At 39.9% G+C, this 20,643-nt stretch overlaps 1 protein-coding gene across 2 annotated transcripts in view; it reads left to right on the top strand.

Moving 5' to 3' along the window:
- The first annotated feature begins 16 nt into the window (after window positions 1–16).
- Window positions 17–20,643, top strand: part of carmil2 (capping protein regulator and myosin 1 linker 2) — a 53,484-nt gene continuing 32,857 nt past the window's right edge. For both annotated transcript variants that reach the window (XM_035157216.2, XM_035157214.2), the window contains exons 1-25: window positions 17–1,337; window positions 2,900–3,003; window positions 3,458–3,508; window positions 4,032–4,091; window positions 4,172–4,293; window positions 5,436–5,533; window positions 5,826–5,896; window positions 6,067–6,140; window positions 6,231–6,306; window positions 9,910–9,998; window positions 10,613–10,707; window positions 12,596–12,682; window positions 13,077–13,186; window positions 13,355–13,432; window positions 13,853–13,929; window positions 14,396–14,500; window positions 15,293–15,362; window positions 15,676–15,757; window positions 16,534–16,630; window positions 17,168–17,222; window positions 17,459–17,631; window positions 18,151–18,219; window positions 19,292–19,385; window positions 19,591–19,677; window positions 20,302–20,430. In XM_035157216.2, coding sequence (XP_035013107.2) covers window positions 1,310–1,337; window positions 2,900–3,003; window positions 3,458–3,508; window positions 4,032–4,091; window positions 4,172–4,293; window positions 5,436–5,533; window positions 5,826–5,896; window positions 6,067–6,140; window positions 6,231–6,306; window positions 9,910–9,998; window positions 10,613–10,707; window positions 12,596–12,682; window positions 13,077–13,186; window positions 13,355–13,432; window positions 13,853–13,929; window positions 14,396–14,500; window positions 15,293–15,362; window positions 15,676–15,757; window positions 16,534–16,630; window positions 17,168–17,222; window positions 17,459–17,631; window positions 18,151–18,219; window positions 19,292–19,385; window positions 19,591–19,677; window positions 20,302–20,430 — 2,181 coding nt within the window. In that variant the 5' untranslated portion in view covers window positions 17–1,309. The remainder of the gene's footprint in view (window positions 1,338–2,899; window positions 3,004–3,457; window positions 3,509–4,031; window positions 4,092–4,171; window positions 4,294–5,435; window positions 5,534–5,825; window positions 5,897–6,066; window positions 6,141–6,230; window positions 6,307–9,909; window positions 9,999–10,612; window positions 10,708–12,595; window positions 12,683–13,076; window positions 13,187–13,354; window positions 13,433–13,852; window positions 13,930–14,395; window positions 14,501–15,292; window positions 15,363–15,675; window positions 15,758–16,533; window positions 16,631–17,167; window positions 17,223–17,458; window positions 17,632–18,150; window positions 18,220–19,291; window positions 19,386–19,590; window positions 19,678–20,301; window positions 20,431–20,643) is intronic.

The raw sequence follows: 20,643 nt of genomic DNA, 5'->3' as shown, positions 1-20,643 counted from the left end.
AACCGTTTTAGCCGAGAAACTTCAGTCAACCCAGCTCTTTCTCTGGTCCTCAGCCACCAACTAGTAAGTTTGAAATGGGTTAAGAAAGTCGAAGGATAGACACTGACAGATTTCTCTGCTGGTATGAATTAGAAAGTTACAGTGAACACAAAATGTCACCACAGCATATGAAAGTGAAAACAGCCTTTTATTGACATGGTTCTGCTCATTGAAGCAAACATCTGAGTCGAGGAACTACAAGAAACACATAGTTCTATGAGAAGGAACTGGAAGCTCGGAGTATGCAGAACAGCTGTAATCCAAAGGATAAAACATTTCGGAGCAAGAGAATAAAAGACTGAATGTTTGAATAATGTCCAAATGTTCCAGCCAAAATATCTAATCAATGAAAAAGAAAATGCTCTTATCAAAGAACTGAAGTACAATATACATATGCGCAACTTGAAATATTGTAACTTTTATTGTAAGTTTTCTTTTTTATGCAGGTTATATTTTTACTGAATTCATTTTAGGGACGAATGTCATATGATTTACTCTGCTCTGACATAGGGTGAGTGTCAGTACACCCTATGATAAAATGTTAGTTATGTGAAATATGATGTGTTGTTAAAGGTCTAATCACCCAAAGGTTATTGTCGTAATTGAATTAAAAGCCACTTCAACCAGCAACATTAAAACGCCTGTAACTCATCCAATGATCTGTATTAATAATCCAATATGTCTATGTGTAATACAACGGTGTGGATCAGGGCCTTTTCTCATGAATACATCTCTGCTCAAATTGTTGCACTTTAATACAAGGTGGATTTTTAATGCAGTAAATTTACATTTAATGGAGGATATTTAAGTTATGGCATTCGAATGATAATTAATCAAAACACTTCCAACACAAGGTATGACATTTATGTTTGATTTATATGCATGTTGGGACCCCTGGTGGTTCCATGTCACCTAAGCATTGTCACCCTGGCTGTTCATGTGCCACAGTACTGAAGTGTACAGAGAAGCACCTGTTCATCTCACACATCAGATTCTCTGACAATAAGTTCTTCAACCACTCTGATGCTCTTTAAGTCACCTTTTTCCAGCCCAGTGGATTTTTAACACAAGTTTGAAACTCAACCAGACTGGTGATTTTCTCAGTGTGGGAGGTTAGACTAAGTTACTGCCTGCTCTGGCTCCTCTACCTTCACTGCTATAGTGACGCACAACGTGGAACAGGATGTGTGTGTATGGGTGGATTGGTACAGAGGTTGATCACAGATGGATGTTTGTGCGTTGATACCAGTGTTTTACTGAAGACTACAGGATGGACTCCATCTCTCAGAGCCTGCAAGGTAAGATTAACCAGCTCTTTTATCTTAGTTAGAAAATAGAATGGAAAAGCCAAAGTTCTACAAACCATTCTGTATTGGTAAATATTCTCCTTCATTAAACTTCTAATGTTCAGTTTGTGTTGAAACTTTTTTAGAGGGGTTTGTCTCAGCCAGCTTATTTATATCAGTGAGAGAAGGCTAGATATTAGAAGAATCTACTTGTTTTGTAGTTTATGATCTGAAACTTGCAGAAATGTTTTAAACAATTACAAGTTTAATGCCAAAAACAACGATGGGAAAAGTTCACAGAACTATGGAAAATCTTTTGAAACAGAGGTGAGATTGTGTAATCAGATGTGGAATAAATGTGTGAATAGCTCATGCTGCATTACATGTGCAGCATCAGAGACATGAGCATGTTTAGCAAACCACAGCTGGACTGGTTTCAAAGTCTCCTGGTCTGAATACGTGAGCCTGTTCTTGTAATCTGACGTTTGCTGCTGAGGCTTTTCTGATAACAGATCAACATTTGTTTGTTCAGAATGTGTTTGCTCAGGTCAAAAGATGATGGACTGATGAAGGACTTCACATTACTGTCTGTTTTGATGATGATAGAAAGTGAATATGGTCCAGAGAACTTGTCTTGTATATAATCAGTGTGTGCACAGCAGAGGTCAGCCATTTTACCTCTGACTGGGGAAACCGGAGGGTGGATTTGTCTAATGTGCTCTCCAATGATGTTTTGATTCCTACTGTCCTTATGACTACGGTCTGTGTGATACTTTGCTTTGTAAGATAAAAGATATTAGTTTTATAAATTTGGATGATGCATCAACACTGAGTTGGCTGTTTACTTAGGAAACATATAAATTAGCGAGTTATCTTGAGGAGGCCCAAGAGAAGAGAGAAAAAGATCTCTTAATGGAGTCAGTTTATGTATATTATGCATATATTCTGTATGTGATTAGTTTGGGGTTTCTTTTCTTTTTTACCCTTGTTTTGTATATGTACTAACAGAAGATGTACACTTTGTAAATGCCAAATGTATCAGCATGACACAGAAATAAAGCATATTTAGCTTATTTATGTATGAGCAGATATAAGGTAGGTGGACAGGATGGGTTTATTAGTGTTCAGTATTTATCAGTTATTATAAAAACCTATTTTAAATACTGTCATGTATTCTCTGTTTTAACAGCAGCCTCCTCTCAGTGTCCGAAAGAGGAGTTTGAGTTCTTAGCAGATTCTTACAGCTACATCCTATTCATCAAATGTCCAAATACATGCTAAATACATATTCACTAAGAGTATTTAGAGTACAGTTTCAGCTCCTTGTTTTCCTTTCGTGTCATTGAAGGCCAACGTGTGAAGTGATCACATGAACTGTAACACATCAGGACTGTGTTGTCTAAACCCAGTTATTTTAAACAGACGGTAAAATCTGAGCAATGTGCTGCAGTTTTCACCCACAGTAAATATGGCCGTCATAGCTGTGTTCATTAGGATGATGAAGGTTCAGCAGTAGTCATCACGACAGATGGAGTTCAGGTGACAGTGCTCCTGTCTGTGCTCCTTCTAAACAGATCAGATCTCAGAGCTGCTGAAACCTCAGAGAGTCTGTCTGGTGACGCCTGTTGTTCTGAACAACTCCACTCAGACATGTGGGAGATCGTCCGACACGTTTGTGGTGAGTCACTGATAATGAATGTCACATTTACTATTTTTTACTGGGGATGGAAACCAGGTATCTGTGTCATCATGACAGGTTGAATCCTGGTTTGGATCAAACCAGCATCACTGGTGAAAATGTTCACTCATGAAACAGCTCAAGTATCCTAGTTCAGCTGCCCTTCTCTCCCTGTCTGCTTTTTTGTGTTCAGTGCATAAGGTTATGTATTATGGTCCGGTCCTGTTTAACCAGTGTTGTAGCCCACTGCGTATGTCTTAACTGTGAATCTGGTTTATGGTCTTTTGTTGAACTTGAAGCCCTGTGTCAAATCTCATTTTAAAACCTGACGTGACTACAAATTAAATAGCAATCCTGGTACAATACAGTAGATCAAATGTTGGGGGAGCTAGAGGTCCATCCATCCCATAACTGCTGCCGTGTCTCTTTCTCTCCCAACCTGTCTCTGTTATAGGTGCTGAGTCTGTGGAGAGGTTACCTGGTCGTGAACAAGCAGCCTGTCAGGGTAAATCACAACTTAAAACATCCGGAATGAGGCAAGCGAACTGTTAGACAGCAAACTACCAAGACTTGAACGAGTGTCGTTGCAGGGAAGTAAAGGCAAAGAGGGCAGTTAATGTTAAGCTCCACACATTTCTTACCTCACTCAATATATACAGTTCATTCAGAGCATTTTGTTATGTTAAAGCCTCATGGCTTAATCCTTGTGCTGAATGAATTTCCCTCATCAAACCATATCCCACAATTACAAAACAAAGACAGATCATTCAACTGAAAGAAAATTGAAATCATTTCTCTTGATTATTGGGCACTGAGTGTGGAATGGTGAGGAAGAGATGGGGAAAACTCACTTTGGTGGAAATAATTTCAATTTATAGACATTTGAAAGCGTTTTATTTTTTTTACAGCTATGCAAATACAGTTTCAAGGTAAAGCTTAAAATTGGGTTTAGGTTGGAGGAAGAGTTACAGGAACATGTATATCAATGAGGGTCAACATGTGTGTGTGTGTGTGTGTCTTGTGTACAGGTGGAGAGCACTTTCAGCTACATAGAGGTTTGCTCCATCAACATTCACAGTCTCACACAGGTACAAGTGAACCTCAAAATAAACGTGTGTTTTTACTGACAATAAGCATCATGCATGTATAAGTACTGTGTGTGTTGCAGATCGTGTTGGAGACAGACAGGCAGACTCTGTCTTTCGGCGTATTGCATGTTGAGGATCTTGAGGCCATGGTCACTCACATGACTGCTTCACTGAAGAGGATCTTCCCTGATTCATCTCCAGGGTGGGTCTCACTCCACAACCTGAATGCACAGTAATGAGTACATAGTCTCCAACCACCATCTGAATCGATATACTGTATCCCTCTGTTGGGTCCTTAAATAGTCTGAAAAATGTCCAAATTGTTAACTCAAAATGTGAACGTTAAACACAGTCTACAGACAGTGACTGCACACATTTGGTGTAAGATGATGGAGAGCACTGTTTAACACATCGGTCCATGTGTGTAGAAGTGGCCCATAAATGTTAAAGATCTGGTGACTATGAACATAGGATTCACATAAACCATCCAAGGAGTCCTGTGACTTATGTTAAAGCATTTGGATTCATACACTCATGTATTCTGGTACAACCTTTGAGCTGTCTGCATCTCAAAACATGAAGACATGAAATGTCCTCAGCACACATACGCTCACATTGACAAAACTTATTGAACAATTCCACAGACCACTCTCAGGACAAAAGTTAAATTAGCAACGCTGCTTGAAACATGATGGATTTCCATGTACAAACATTTCAGTTTCCGTTAGGATGAGTTGTATAATGACTGACTTTCCATCAGATAGATAATCATCAGGACAAAGTTTCAGTTTGTCCAGTTTATTACCAAATATCAACAAAATCACGACTCTTTGCTGTCCTGGCTCCTAAATGGTGGAACAAGCTCCCCATTGACATCAGGACAGCAGAAAGTCTACACATCTTCCTTCACAAACTTGGATAACATTTTCACTTTTTTTTTTTTTTAAAGTAGCGATTTAGTAGCACTTAAACACACTTATACACTTACCTATAGCACTTTGTAGTTTGGCTTTCTTGAAGAAAATTGTACATTCTTGATTCTTGTTGTTCTGGGTCTGTACCCTCATGGTTGAATGCACTTATTGTAAGTCGCTTTGGATAAAAGCGTCAGCTAAATGAAATGTAATGTAAAATACCTGCAAAACTATAGACATTGTGTTTTAGTGCACAGGGCTAATGAGCAAATGTTGCCATGGGTGAACATTGTTAACATTATACATGTTAAAAATCTGCATGTGAGCATTGTCATGCATGCTTGTTAACATGATGAATCTGTAGCACATCCTCACAGAGCTGCTACAGTCAGTGATACACACAGTGTGTTTCCTGCCCTTCACTCCTCAGAAAGCTATTAAAGACGATTCCTGCAGATCTCCAGCAGAGACTCATCACATTGACTGCTGTGATAGAGGAGCAGATGAACAGTCAGCCTGGCTGCTGTGGTATGAACCTTTCATTTTACAGTGTCTGAGGTCACATGTGAGATTGAGCCATTTGTTAACTTTAGCCTGTGCATCTTGTAGAACTGTTGCTTTTTCAAAAAGTCAAGTTGCAAATGCTTTTTTGGACCACAAGGTATTTTCTTCACACAGTCTGATGCTCCTATAGATTGTACATTATAGATCTGATCAGGTCCTCACAGTTGAGATGAATGAATGTTTGAATCAAAAGGGAAAGTGTCTGTTCTCTTCGCACAGATGATGATGAGCGTGTGTTTCAATGTGTGTTCCTCAGGAGGATTCTCTGATACCTATGCTGCTCTATGTGATTTCCATGAGATGCCATTTATAGAGGAGATTCAGTGGGTATGTCACTGCTGTATTCCTACTAATAATCATCATAAATGTAAAAATGCAACACATGCTACTTAAATGTGCTGTTTGTTTGTTTAATAGAATTATTCAGTGACCTTTTAAAGCCACTTGACATGAACTGAATGTTAGTCCCTGTGTATAATGGCTCCCTGCTTTGGCAGGATGTTGACAACATCTACTACAAGCACAACTGCAGACAGTTCAACCTGCACGACTTCAGCCACTTAGACAGCAGGTGAGATCTAACTGTCTCATCCAATCTTACTTCACCTCAGTCACATACTCTGTTTAAATCCCTCTGGTTTCTCCTTTCCTCTGCTCTCAGAGATTTGGCGTTAGCAGTAGCAGCTCTGTCCTTCAACCACTGGTTTACCAAGATCTACTGCAAAGATCTCAAAATGGTAAACTCTCTTCTGTTTTCAAATATCTATGTAAAGATGTGAATTCTTGAATCCAGGCTTTTTAAAGGATTGTGTGCAAAGCATGTAGACAAGTCCATGCTTAATTCGTGCAACCCAATCAGGAGGGCGGAGGTTAAAATTGTTTCACATGTACTAATCCGCTATCTGTGTGTGTGGTCACATGACCCAACAACCAATAACACACAGAGTGCTCTCTATTTTACTGCCTCCTGTCCTCACTCTTCCGTCCTCTGGCTGTGACCCAGAGCCAATATCATCCGTAGGAAAGAGTTAGAAAACGAAGGTCTCTTGGCCAAACGCTGCAAAAGTGAGTTCAGTTTCAACACACATCATTTTTTATTTTATGAATCAACATGAATGATAGAGTCACTGCTTACAGTGTCATCTCTGTTTCCACAAGCAGTTTGTAGAATCTCTAGTATAACAGCCCAAAACCACTGGAGCCTACATTTCCCTTAATGCAATTTGACAGTGTCTTTCATTAAACCCTCTCTGCCTGACAAATCACCAGGGTGGTGTCACTTTAATTTAATTCAATCAAATTTTATTTGTATAGCGCCAAATCACAATATACATTATCTCAAGGAGAGAAAAAACTCCCCCATTAACTGGAAGAAACCTCTAGCAGAACCAGAATGTGGCGGCCATCTGCTTCGACAGGTTGGGGTGAGCAGAGAATAATGGGGAAGAGAAGAGAGATGGGTGGAAAAGAGGGGAGAGAAGGGAGAGAGAGATAGGGGGGAAAGGGAGGAGAGGGGGAGAGAGAGGAGGAGAGAGACCAGGAACTGTGCAGCATCAGGTATCAGCTCTGACTAGTTATAATGAAAACAATAACAGTGTAAAGATGTTATTGATTATGAATGATAGCAGCAACAGTTCATATGATAATTAATTAATACTACATATTATTATTATTATTATTATTATTACTATATTATGAATAATAATAATAATAATAATAATAATAATAATAATAATAATAATGGAGTCAGAGATACCTGCAAAGAGAGCGAGAAAGAGAGAGACTATGGGAGGGAAAAAACACATAGCTAGTGACATGTATTAAGATAAATAAATGAATGTGGGGGCAGAAGGGGAGAAGTGCTCAGTGCATGATGGGAGTTCCCCCAGCAGTCTAGGCCTATAGCAGCTTAACTAAGGGATGGTTCAGGACTCACCTGATCCAGCCCTAACTATAGGCTTTATCAAAAAGGAACGTTTTAAGATTAGCCTTGAATGTAGAGATAGTGTCTGCCTCCCAAACCGAGAGTAGGAGAGGAGCCTGGTAGCTGAAGGCTCCACCTCCCATTCTACTCTTACAGATTCTTGGAACCAGAAGAGAGCCTGTGTTTTGGGAGCGAAGTGATCTATTTGGACAATATGGTGTTATGATCTCTTTGACATATGAAGGGGCTGAATGTGAAGGGCTCTGGTTGTAAGGACCAGGATCTTGAATTCTATTCTGAATGTTACAGGGAGCCAATGCAGAGAAGCTAAGACAGGAGTAATATGATCTCTCCTTCTAGTTCCTGTCAGTACCTCTGCTGCAGCATTTTGGACCAACTGGAGGCTTTTCACAGACTTACTGGGACATACTGATAATAAAGAATTACTGTAATCCAGCCTAGAGGTAACAAATGCATGGACTAGTTTCTCAGCATCCTTCTGAGACAGGATGTTCCTAATTTTCACAATATTACACAGTTGGAAGAAAGCTGTCCTAGAGACTTGTTTAATATGTGGGTCAAATGACATGTCCTGGTCAAACATAACTCCAAGGTTCCTCACAGTAGAGCTCTGAAATGTTAAGTGCCAATTACAATGACGTAAATTATGTCTGAATTTAGAAGTAATAAGTTCTTGGTCATCCAGGCCTTGATGTTCTTGAGACATTCCTGAAGTTGAACTAAGTGACTAGATTCATCAGTCTTCATAGATATGTACAGTTGGGCGTCATCTGCGTAACAATGGAAGTGTATGTGGTGCTTTCTGATGATGTTGCCTAAGGGAGCATATATAATGCTCCAAGGACAGAACCATGTGGAACTCCATGACTAACTTGTGTGTGCATGGAGGATGGTAAATGGTAAATGATTTGTATTTTTATAGCACTTTTCTAGTCTTGATGACCACTCAAAGCGATTTAAACCAGCATAATGTCGTTCCTTCAATCCCTACATGTTGTTCCAGTCTCTGTAACAGAATCTTATGATCTATGGTGTCAAATGCTGCACTAAGATCCACTAGGACGAGTATAGAGACAAGTCCATTATCTGATGCAATGAAAAGGTCATTGGTAACTTTTAATAGTGCTGTTTCTGTCCTGTGATGGATTCTAAATCCTGACTGAAAGTCTTCCAACAAACCATTACTATCTAAGTAATCACACAGCTGGTTAGCATAAGCTTTTTCTAGGATTTGGAAATGAAGGGCAGGTTTGATATGGGTCTATAATTAGCTAAAACGTCTTTAACAAGAGTGGGCTTTTCAGCAGCGGTTTTGTTACAGCTACCTTATAAGCTTGTGGTACGTAGCCGGTAAACAAAGACATATTAATCTGATTTAATATGGAACTGTTAATTAGGGGGAAAACTTCCTTAAAAAGTGTAGTTGGGACAGAGTCTAATAGACAAGTCATTGGTTTAGATGATTAAACTAGTGAAGTCAATTCAGGACGATCAATTGAAGAAAAGTGGTCGAAATATAAATCTGCTGCTACAGGTGGTTCTATGGTTTCTGGACTAGACAATGTATCTGTGCTGTTCATGGGGAAGTGGTGGTGGATTTTTTCCCTGATGGTTATAATTTTATTTGTAAAGAAGCTCATGAAATCATTGCTTCTCAGAGTTAAAGGAATAGATGGATCAGTAGAGCTGTGACTCTCTGTCAGCCTGGCTACAGTGCTGAAGAGGAACCTGGGGTTGTTCTTATTGTCTTCCTTATTTTCTTCCTTGGTTTATTCCCCACTCTTTCTCCATGTTTTAAGAAGATCACTTCAGTAGTTTTTGCGTAATCCTGCTAACAGACAAAACTGTTTTGAAACAGACAAATGAAAACATAACCTCCTTGGCAGAGGTAATAATTGTTGGTGAAGTGTACAGTGACATTTTGTACAGTGACACTCCAAGAGCTTGGTCAAAGGATATGATCTTTTTATTATTATTATTATATTCAATCCTCACATGCCATTTGCAAACTGAAAGAGTTATTGTTCCTCCTTCATTGCAACCATGAACTGATGAATTCCTAAAACACAAAGTCCTCAGTCCATTGGACATTGTATTTAAGACTTATTGGAAAATGTCTGACCATATTCTTTCATTTGGTTCACGACCAGTTTACTCTCATTTCACCTTAAGAGCACAAAATCAGGACAGGGTAGTGCCATTAGCGTGTGTTCTCCTGCAAAAGAATTTGACATCCAAAAAACGCCGCCCCAAGGAGCCTGAGGAACTTATTGTGACTCTTTGGGAGATGCATTACCAGATTTCTCAGCACTGATGAGAGAAAAGGACATAGAAATTTACATTGACTGGACATGTGTTTCAGACTTTGTCTTTCTCTCTGTCTTTGTACCTTCAGTCAGTAGATGTCCAGAAGCAGCTGACTTTCCTGCTCTCCAGGTCTCCCAGTGTGGAGGAGCTCTCACTGGAGGCCAGTGGACTCAAACCGTGAGTTTGTGTGTGACAACAATACAATAACAACACTTCCATCAACAAGAGTAGAGGATGTTAGAGTTAGATGTTTCCCTTCTTCAGGGATGCTGCACAGAGATTCAAAGTTGCTGACTGGTTGTACTGGAGGTTTGAATCTGTTTGAAGTAGATTCTCTTCACATTAATAATAATGGGGATGAAATGACACTTTAACGGAGTGCCCTCAGTACTACTGCAAATATATGTCATTCACCTGCTATCTGTAACTTCCTATCAAAGTCCACTCTTGATAAAGGTTCAGGACTTACAGTACAAAGTGAAGTTTGGACATGTTATTCCTGTTAGGATGCAGTCATCCCTCTGACAAGTTTTACAATCTCTAACTTTGATGTACTTTAGTAAGATTTGCAGTAATTCCCTCCGATTTGGCTGATTTTTCTGGGTAATAATCTGATGTCTGTGAACTGATGATTTGACTGTGCACACTGACAGACCAAGAGACACTTAACCACAGGGTTGATTATAACTTATACCAGAGAAACACTGTAAGTCCAAAGAGTCTGTCTAATTTAAAGTGTACTTTTTAGGCATTGATTGAAATTGAGAAATATCTTTTTTATTCTGCCGCAGTGACTTTGCAGTCAAAATGGCCGCCGCCCTGCATGAGCACGCCTGCTCTACCCTGCATTCCATCAACCTCTCAGGCAATCCAATCGAAGACAAAGGTGGGCTCTTTATATATCACATCTGGTAGGAGCATGGTATCAGAATAGAGCACTAACTCTAAGCCATCTTCCATATTGATCCAAATTGCCAGTTTAACTGTAAATGTCTTCCTCACAGAGCACTCTCTGTGGGAGGCCTCTATTTACTTTGACTCATTCTCTTGGAATGGGGTGACATCATGTGGTTATGTTGCCTTGTTTTGCTTGGGTTGCAAGTACAGTAAGAACTTGAGTAAAGTTCAAATTTCAACAGCAGCACAGGCAGCACCTGTCCGGATGTCAGGATGGAGGAGAGAATGAGCACTGTGGTGTGCAATCACTCTGTTCTCTATAATCTGATGTTATCTACTAACCAGGACACAAACTGGAGAAACCAAGCGTGAAGAGACGAGGCAGCTGGTGAACTAAGCTTACCTCAGTGTGACTATGTTGTCTGTCTCGAGCAAGAAACTGCGATTGTTTGTTGTTTTGATGATTGCTCCAGCACCAAGCGTCAGAAACGGACACCATCAAGTGCTAAAGCAGCATGTGTGAGTCAGCCAGTGAAGCTTTGTCAGCCAGTGAAATGGGCTGCTGTACTGTTTAACTGGAAGCTCTTCTTCTTGAGCTTCAATCATGCAGCTATGGGTCAGTTCACTCAAATTACAAAAAAAGTGAATACAAGACTACATGTAATCAATCTAAGGAATGCCATGCAGTTATTCTGAAGTTATAAGTTTGATACAGTCCTCGAAAGGCAGTGTTGGTCAAATGTTTCTGAAACCCTTTCTCTTTTCTTATTTATTGAAATGCTTTTCATGTCCCAATAGCCATCAATAAATAAAGCACAAAAAAACAAAGAACAGAAGTAATGCCGGTGTCTTTGTCTGCCTGTCACTGTGCATGAGTCTTCACAAGCCGGACAGCAGACATACACTGCTGAAGCAGAGGCGATCGCCAGAAGTTAGTGAGAGAGTCACAGAGCATTCGGCTTCCAGCAGCTGTCAGTCAGTGCACGTTCCTGTGTTTTGGGGGCGTAACTTTGACGAGAAGGCTGACGGAAGGGGGTGGGATGTATCAGTTGGATGTTTTCAAAGTGTAGCCTGCTCTTGATAGCTTTGCAGGCCTACCAACTCTCATACACTGTGGCAGAGGAAAGTGTGCTCAGAGTCGTTCCCTGACTGTGAAGCAGGAATCAGAAGTAGGGAGACATCACTTCTGCTGCAGGTCCAGATAAACAGAGAGTGATAATACAACAGATGCACCATTAATTACATCATTGCTGCTGTACAATAAAAATCTGCCACATTAACATCAATAAATAAAATACACTCAATTTAGTGGTGAATCCATATTATGTTAAATCGGTTTGCATTTGAATAAATACAAAATGTCTGCTACAGCTTTCAGTACATTTAATCAAAGCTCCTTTTCTATTTGAGCAGATTTTTTATTTTCAATTCTATGAACCATTATAATGATTTTTAACAGGAGTCTGTATTTATAGTGTTTCTTTGACATTTAGTTTTGATGCTTTTGAAGTTTTTGGTCAGGAGTTAAAGATAATGTTGTATCAATATATCAATGTGACATTTGTATAAAAGTGTTCTCTCCCCTTGTCTGATGAAAGTGTTCTTCAATCATACTAATAAATAAATAATATTCACATATTATATTGTTCATTTTACAATTAAAAGTTTTATAATTGATATTAATGAGGATATGTTGGTAATACCAGAGCACCTGAGGTGATCATCTCTATAAAATGTAACCGCTATTCATGTTATAAATTTCACCATCCATAGCTACATGTGATAGGACAAAAATGGTGATTGTATTCACATCAGGTATGCGTTTATAAAAATCAGTCCACATTCTGTGTGTGTGAGTGTTGTGTCTTTGTTCCCAGGTGTAACAGCTCTCAGTCAGGAGCTGGAAAATCGACCTAAAGGACTCAAGCACCTTTCTCTGTCCAGAGTATCAATGACTGCAAGAGGTACACACACACACACACACACACACACACACACACACACACACACACACACACACACACACACACACACACACACACACACACACACACACACACACACACACACACTGTATATGCTGTATAAATCAGGAGGAAGAGCAGGATGACGATTTGGGGGGGTGGACATATTGTACAAAGAGCAGGTGACTGGACCTGAACGTCCTCCTCAGACCTCTCAGCCCTGCAGCTCTCCATCCTGCTCCTCCGGAAGAGCATGTGATGTTCAGTATCTGTGGCCTGCAGCAATCTATGTCATTCCAAACCAAATGCAATTCGTTCACAAGATGTACTGTATGACCAGTTGTCCTCCACCAACAACACCATCACTGTTGGTCCATGGTGCATCTGTTTCCAGGTATGGGCTGTCTGAGTCAGCTGTTATGCTCCAGTCAGCTCTTCTCCACCTCTCTGACCCACCTTGATCTGTCTGCTAACCCCAGCACCCTGGTTACTGAGGAGGCCATGGTACGCTCTCTCTCTCTCTCTCTCTCTCTCTCTCTCTCTCTCTCTCTCTCTGTAAGTTTGTGTGTGTCATGCCAAGCTAAAGATACATGCGCTGGAATAATTTATATGGATTTTTTTATCCCTCTCATTATATACAACTCTGTGTGCGTGTGTGTGTGTGTCTTACAGTTTCTCTTCAGGTTCTTGTCCAGCCCTAACTCTCTGTGTCACCTGGACCTCAGTGATACCAGCTGTCCCCTTGACACGGTCAGTGAGAGACTGAAATTCATTTATGTAGATATGTGTAGAGATACACAAATGAAACACTGTGGTTTCAGGTGCAGTTCAGCCATGGAGCACGGTGAAATCTAGGCTGTGACAGTGAAACAGAATAAACTCATTATCAGGTCAGCATAGAGAGATGGTTTTTTGGAAGCATAATATAGGCAGCAGTCCTGTGTTTAAAGATTTACTTTATTAACAATTACACTAATAATCATTACAGATGAATGTATCGACTTGTAGATTCAGTTTCTTGTTAAAGTGTTGCAGTAGACATATTAAAGGGGAAGGGGCCCACTGGGGCTGTGTACGTTTGGGGCCAAGATGTTTGTGTTAATTGGGTATTGAAAAGCTGTGCTGGTCAGTCTGTATGTAGCACTCACTTGTCCATACTTCCTCTTTCAGTTATTTGTATCGCTCTCCTCTGGCTTTTGTTACAAACTGATGCACCTGAACCTTGCCAGGAATCCTTTCAGCCACAGGTCAGCTCCATTTTCCATTTCTATGAACCTTATTTAGTGTAGAGACCTTTTTACATAGCATAGCAGGACACAGTACAGGTGGAACAAACAGCTGAGAGTGAGTAAGCCCTGTGAATGAGCCAGGGACAGATACACATCAATCAAATTAAGCCTTTTAGGCCAAAAGTTCTGCGGTGAAAAAGGCAGACTCGCAGCAAAAGTAACACAGACCATCTTGTGCGAAGTGGTCAGTGTACTGAGACTAATGGGGGCTACGCAGTGCAGGTGACAGGTGATGAGTCAGAAACTGAAGATGACCAGTGGACACGTTTGTGATAGAATTCTGACATCACTAGAAATTTGAAAGAAATCACATTCTGTAATTCAGTCATAAACAATTTCATGGTGTGGCATAAAATTTGTATTCAAATTAATAGCAGCTTGTGTACCATTGTGCATGAATTTGTGTGTGTGTGTGTGTGTGTAGAAAGGGGCGAGGGGTGACCAGGAGCATTGAAGAGTTCTTCAGTCAGAGCTGTGAGCTGAAATATGTGAACCTTTCTGTGACCAAACTACCTCCACAAGCTCTCAGGTGGGTTCACGCCCATTAAATGCAATAATGTAATATTCACTTTTAATCATTCATTTATTTCTCTAATTTGAAAGTTTTAAATACACCATAATACAAAGCAGGAAAACGATACAAATACAAAATGTAAAGCAAAACAAGTTCACTTTACATTTTTTTGGTTGTTTTCTTTTATTCCCTTAATTATTAACCACGTTTTTTATAAGGACCACACAATAAGAAATCTAAACCTTATTGTTTAGTGTGATGGAACCGGACTTTATCAATGGACCAGCCAGCAAAGTGGAGGAAGCAAATGTTACAGACGCAATTCCAACGAGACGTCTATATGAACTTTAGAAATAGAGAAAATAATGGCTTTTGTGGTGTCACACACAGTAAAACAGACTTGTTTTAAATGTGTTAAAACTGAGTGTTTTTTCCTTGTTCTTCTAGGAGTTATTATGCTAAGACAAATATCCTTACTGAAGTAAGTTTGCATGGTTGCTGCTGAGCTACAAACGGAGCTTACAGCTAGCACAACTGCTTTTGGTCACCTGTGCTTAGTAACAGCAGACAAACAGACAAACAGCTGGTGGTAGCAACCACTTTCAGTCATGCTAACAAATAGTGACTGGCTGACAAACATAATTCTCCTTAAGCTAATAATTCACAATATTAATATCTGTTCTCATACACAGACACAACACAGAAAGGTGCAAAAGAAGATGTGATACAACTAAATAAAATATCATATATATATATATATATATATATTTAATAATAATTAAATATAATTTTATTATTATCTTTAAGGTTATTACTACAGGGCCTGGCAACCAACACCCATCTCTCTGGTCTGGAGTTGGACCTTAGTAGCTGTGAGGTACACACACACACAAACACACACACAACCTATGTACATTGTGCAAAACATTTCTCATTCCCCATCAGTTAAAAGACAGTTTGTACATTACAACAAATTAGCAATGTAAATCTGACTTTTAAAAAAAAATAATTTGATAATGCATGAATAGGCTCATTTACTTGAAACTACATTTCAAGGTACCAGAAGTCACAGTAAAGAAATTATTTACGTGTGTGTGTGTGTGTGTGTGTGTGTGTGTGTGTGTGTGTGTGTGTGTGTGTGTGTGTGTGTGTGTGTGTGTGTGTGTGTGTGTGTGTGTGTGTATGTGTAGCTACGTTCTGAAGGGGCCCAGGTGATACAAGAGCATATCTCTGAAGCTACTGCTATCAAAAGTCTGGATATCTCTGACAATGGTATGCAAAATTACACACACACACACACACACACACACACACACACACACACACACACACACACACACACACACACACACACACACACGCACACGCACGCACGCACACACACACACACACACACACACACACACACACACAATGCTGGGTCCTCTTGCTCTCTTACACTAACCTCAAACGTCTCTTCTAACGAATTTTGACCTATAGAGCAATATCAACGTCACGGACCCCGCATCGGCCCACTGTGGTTTGGGGGTTTAACTGGAGGCTCGCGCCACGACCCTCACACCACGCCCCACAAAGTCTGCAGGCCGTAGCCGGATCTTATTGGAATCCGGCTGTGAGAGACTCTGCTGCTGCAGCAATGCATAGAATAAAAAACTGAACTTTGGAGCCTGTAAACCTTTTCAAGTACTGCCCCAAATTAATATTATGAACCCCAAAAACCAGCATGGTCTCCTTTAACACACTGAATCTGGAAATAACATTATAAAATGTAGTCTCTTTAATTTGCCATACTTACAACATAAATTCACATTTTTACAGTTTAATGTAATTGAAGACACCACACTGAATTATGGAAATATGTGTCATTCTGACCAGGAGGTGGAATACATTTATTAAACATAAAACATGTGCGCTGTGAATCATAGCAGTTGACTTTCTGGAATAAAAATCTGTTTTGCAGCTGCACTTTTCCTATGTCCTCTCTTTTGGCTGAATGTTGACAAATAACTTAATTCCTCTGTCGCTTTTCTCATTCTGTTGGGCTGTAGGTTTTGAAAATGACATGGTGACTCTGGTCCTGTCTCTGGGTCGTTGTCGCTCTCTTCAACGTCTCGCTCTAGGGGGGAACTTTGCCATGAAGTCCAGGTGTGGAGAACATAATACAATGCTATGCTGTACATCACCATGCTCCATTGCTTATGATCATTTTACTCTACCAGCTTGTCTTCCTCTGACATCAGGCAATAACCAAACCTGTGAATGTAACAAGGCCCAGGTGAAGCTTCTGTAAACTGAAAACGTTATGAAATAATGGCTCTTTGCCTGTGGCAGAGAAAAAAGATAGACTTGAAATTGATCATAATGAGCGCAATACATTCATGTAAAATTACTAAAGATAATTTCCACTTTTCTGTTCAAAGAGTGCCCTCTTACTGTCAGCTGCCTGCTCCGAAGTGGTAACAATTTGATAAATTCATTTAGGTCTGCTTCAAACAAGTGCCTGAGATTTAATTGTAGAATTCATCACATCCAGACAGAAAAGCTTCAAGTCTAACATTATAGGTCAACATCATGTTTCAAAACCTTAACTGTGATGACAGTTTTCTTCCGTCCTTCTTTCCGATGATTCGTTTTTTCTTGTTCACATCATTCTTCTTGATATCTGCTGTCTGTGTCCACCAGAGCTCTCACTGATGTTCTTCATCGTATAGCTCAGCTCATTCAGGATGAAGAGTGTGTGAGTGACACTTCCTTTCATCTCATTCACTCTCTGTATAACCCTCAGTAATATTAGCACTCATTGCTACTTATTATGTTCAACTTGATCAAAACAACAATCACAGCCTATTTTGAATAGAATGTTCTAAATGTTAATATTTTTCCAATGTTGGAAAGAATAGAGAACTACAGATTTGTCATGCATTTGTGTGTGCGTTTGTGCGGGTGCGTGTGTGTATGCGTGTGTGTGTGCAGCCCTTGCAGTCTCTATCAGTGTGTGACTCCAAGCTGAAGACTGGGATGCACATCCTGCTGAGCGCTCTGGGAGGCCACACAGCTTTGGCTGAACTGGACATCAGTGGAAACAACATTGGAGACACTGGAGCCAAAATGCTGGCTAAAACCCTGATGAATAACACTAGACTGAGGTACACACACACACACACACACACACACACACACACACACACACACACACACACACACACACACACACACACACACACACACACACACACACACACACACTAGCCAATGTGTTGCATGCACATCAATTTGAGGCACAGTAACCAACTTTCCATCGGACACACTATAATGGTTGAATCTGTTTCTATTACACATCATAATGCAGATTGTTCCACTTTATGTTTTCACGGCATTTCACGAGAACGGGTTTGGTTCCACAGCCAAACCATTACTGAGCCCCTCTTACTGATTTGTTACTGGAAACTGTGGGTCTAATGTTTGCCACTAGATGTCATTATTTCATCATTTATATTATTTAAAGTATTATTTGATTGGCTGCAGGAGTATTTGGTGTGTTCACATTGTCATCTGATGTTGCATGGAGCAGCTATCACTCACTGCAAGTTCACACAGGCTACAGTCACTTATCTTCAACCAGACTGTAATGGAATTCTACCAGATCTCTGTCTGTCTCTTTCAAGGTCTCTGACATGGGACAGAAACAATGTGACTGCCAGGGGTTTCCAGGATGTGGCAGATGCGTTGGAAAGGTCACACACACACACACACACACACACACACACACACACACACACACACACACACACACACACACACACACACACATATTATTAAAATTTTTGTTAACAGACCTTTTAACCTTTTCAAGGCCTGAATAAGTTTTAATTGCATCCAGGCCAATGGACCAAACCTACAACATTGTAACTACCATGCAGTTAATAAAATACAGAAACTCTGAAGCTTTTTTCTTTCTTGTGCATTCAACACAGAAATTGACCTTTTAGGTCTTCAGTGGCTCCATAGTAAACATCTTAATGGAAATTACAATGTAACATTGAGCAAGACCTCAGCCATGCAAGAAGCTCTAGGAGGCTGCAGCTAGGTGCAGTGGTGATTTGAGATAAATGCTAACATCAGCACCATCTTAATTAAATAAAATAAAATTTTATTTGTATAGCGCCAAATCATATACATTACCTTTATGCACTTTACACCAAGCACTAAACATGAAGTCCTGTTGAGGCTTTTAGGAATGTTATTAGTTTAGCATGTATCAACTGGACAATATGAAACTCTGACCTGATCATGGCTGCTAGTAAAAAAAAACTTTTATTTATTATTATTATTATTATTATTATATTTTAAATTATTATTATTATTAATAAAAGTAATAATAATACATTTTACAGCACTATTAAAGGGGCTCAAAGCTACTTGACAAAGGATTACAAAACAGAAATCAGATAAAGCAAAAACCTATAAATATAAAATACACATCTTGAAGGAACAAGAATGTGTGTATCCAGTAGCTGTGAGAATGGCTTTGCGGCACCTCAGCGAAAGTTGGGATCATCAAAGTCAAAAGGATTCATCCTTTGTGGACCATGAATTTCTATACAAGGGATTTCAAGACAACCCATCAAGTACTTCTTTCTATCTGGATCAAAATGGTGGACCATCCGACAGATACACCTAGAGACCAATGTTGTTATCCCAGGAGCTGTCATGTCACTGCTGTCATGAGTGACGTTTAAGTGGAAGTACAGACAACACAGTATGCATGGTGGTGTAACAGTGACGGTTGGGTTTTATGTTGAGCAGGAACTTCACTCTGCAGCAGGTGTCTCTGCCTCTGGCTGATATCACACAGAGTTACCGCAGTGACCCTGACAGAACAAAAGAGGCCCTGCACAAGGTCAGTGTTAAGGAGCATGAATACATTCTAAAAGGGGGAATGTAAATGGATATTGATAGATAAACAGATATTAAGAGTACAATGTGTGTGTGTGTGTGTGTGTGTGTGTGTGTGTGTGTGTGTGTGTGTGTGTGTGTGTGTGTGTGTGTGTGTGTGTGTGTGTGTGTGTGTGTGTGTGTGTGTGTGTGTGTGTGAGAGAGAGCAGATTCAGCAGTGTTTGGACAGAAACAACCAGAGAAAGTTTGACAGAGTGGAACTTCAGCGAGTGTTTGTATCTCAACAATCTGAAAAGGTAAGAAGAATACTGTATAACAAAGATGAAGATATGCGCGTGTCAATTTACAACAGGAATACAAATAGTGACAATTAATTCTAACATGGTATTGTCAATGAATAGGGTGTTAGATACCAATATCTTGAGCTTAGTCAGAGTAGAAAAAAACTCAGAATAGTACTTCCTGGATATATATTTCATTGAAAATGTGTTTGTGTGAAATCATTTAGAAAATAACAGCGTGGAAATTCATTGCACTGAGAATTAACGAAAGCTCCACACAGACAGGTGTCTGTGGCTGAGGTGGTAGAGTGGTCGTACTCTTACCAGAGGGTCAGTGGTTCGAGCTCAGTCTCCCCCATCTGCATGCTTAAGTGTCCTCGGTCAAGATACTAAACACAATTGCCCCTCATAGTAATAGTCCTGCCCATACTGTATGAATGCACTGTATGAATTTGTTGGCAATAAACTGTACTGTAAAGTTATATAGATACAGAACCAAAACTGGTAGAGAGTAAACGCTTCATTTTCATTTAGTATAATTAATTTGACAATAAATGTGTTTTGATTGAAATTGACTTCTTGTATTACCTTCTGCCCAGGTCTGTATCATCAGCTTTGTATTTGTCTGTTGTCTTTTAGCTGGTTCATGGTATGTGTCGGCAGCTGGAGGACAGTCTTCAACAGTTAAACCCCTGCAGCATTCAGGAGGCCCAGGCTGACATCCTAACAGCCCGCGAGGTGCTGCACAATGCCAGAGAGTCGTGCAAGGTACGGGCTGCTCTAATGGGCTCAGAAATCCTCTATGAATTACTACAAATTCTTTTGGTCTGTAAAAATCTGAGCAGAAATGTTGGATTCTTGTGGGGCTGACTTGCGTGTTAAATAAAAGTCAATTTGTAAAAATTGGATATACTCTCTAGCACCTTTATTTGGTACTGGTTTAAAATCAATCAATCAAATTTGATTTGTATAGCCCCAAAT

Source organism: Hippoglossus stenolepis, chromosome 5, assembly GCF_022539355.2.
Source record: "Hippoglossus stenolepis isolate QCI-W04-F060 chromosome 5, HSTE1.2, whole genome shotgun sequence".
Taxonomy (NCBI): domain Eukaryota; kingdom Metazoa; phylum Chordata; class Actinopteri; order Pleuronectiformes; family Pleuronectidae; genus Hippoglossus; species Hippoglossus stenolepis.
The sequence above is the reverse complement of the archived record's forward strand: the minus strand, read 5'-3'. Positions and strand labels throughout refer to the sequence as shown.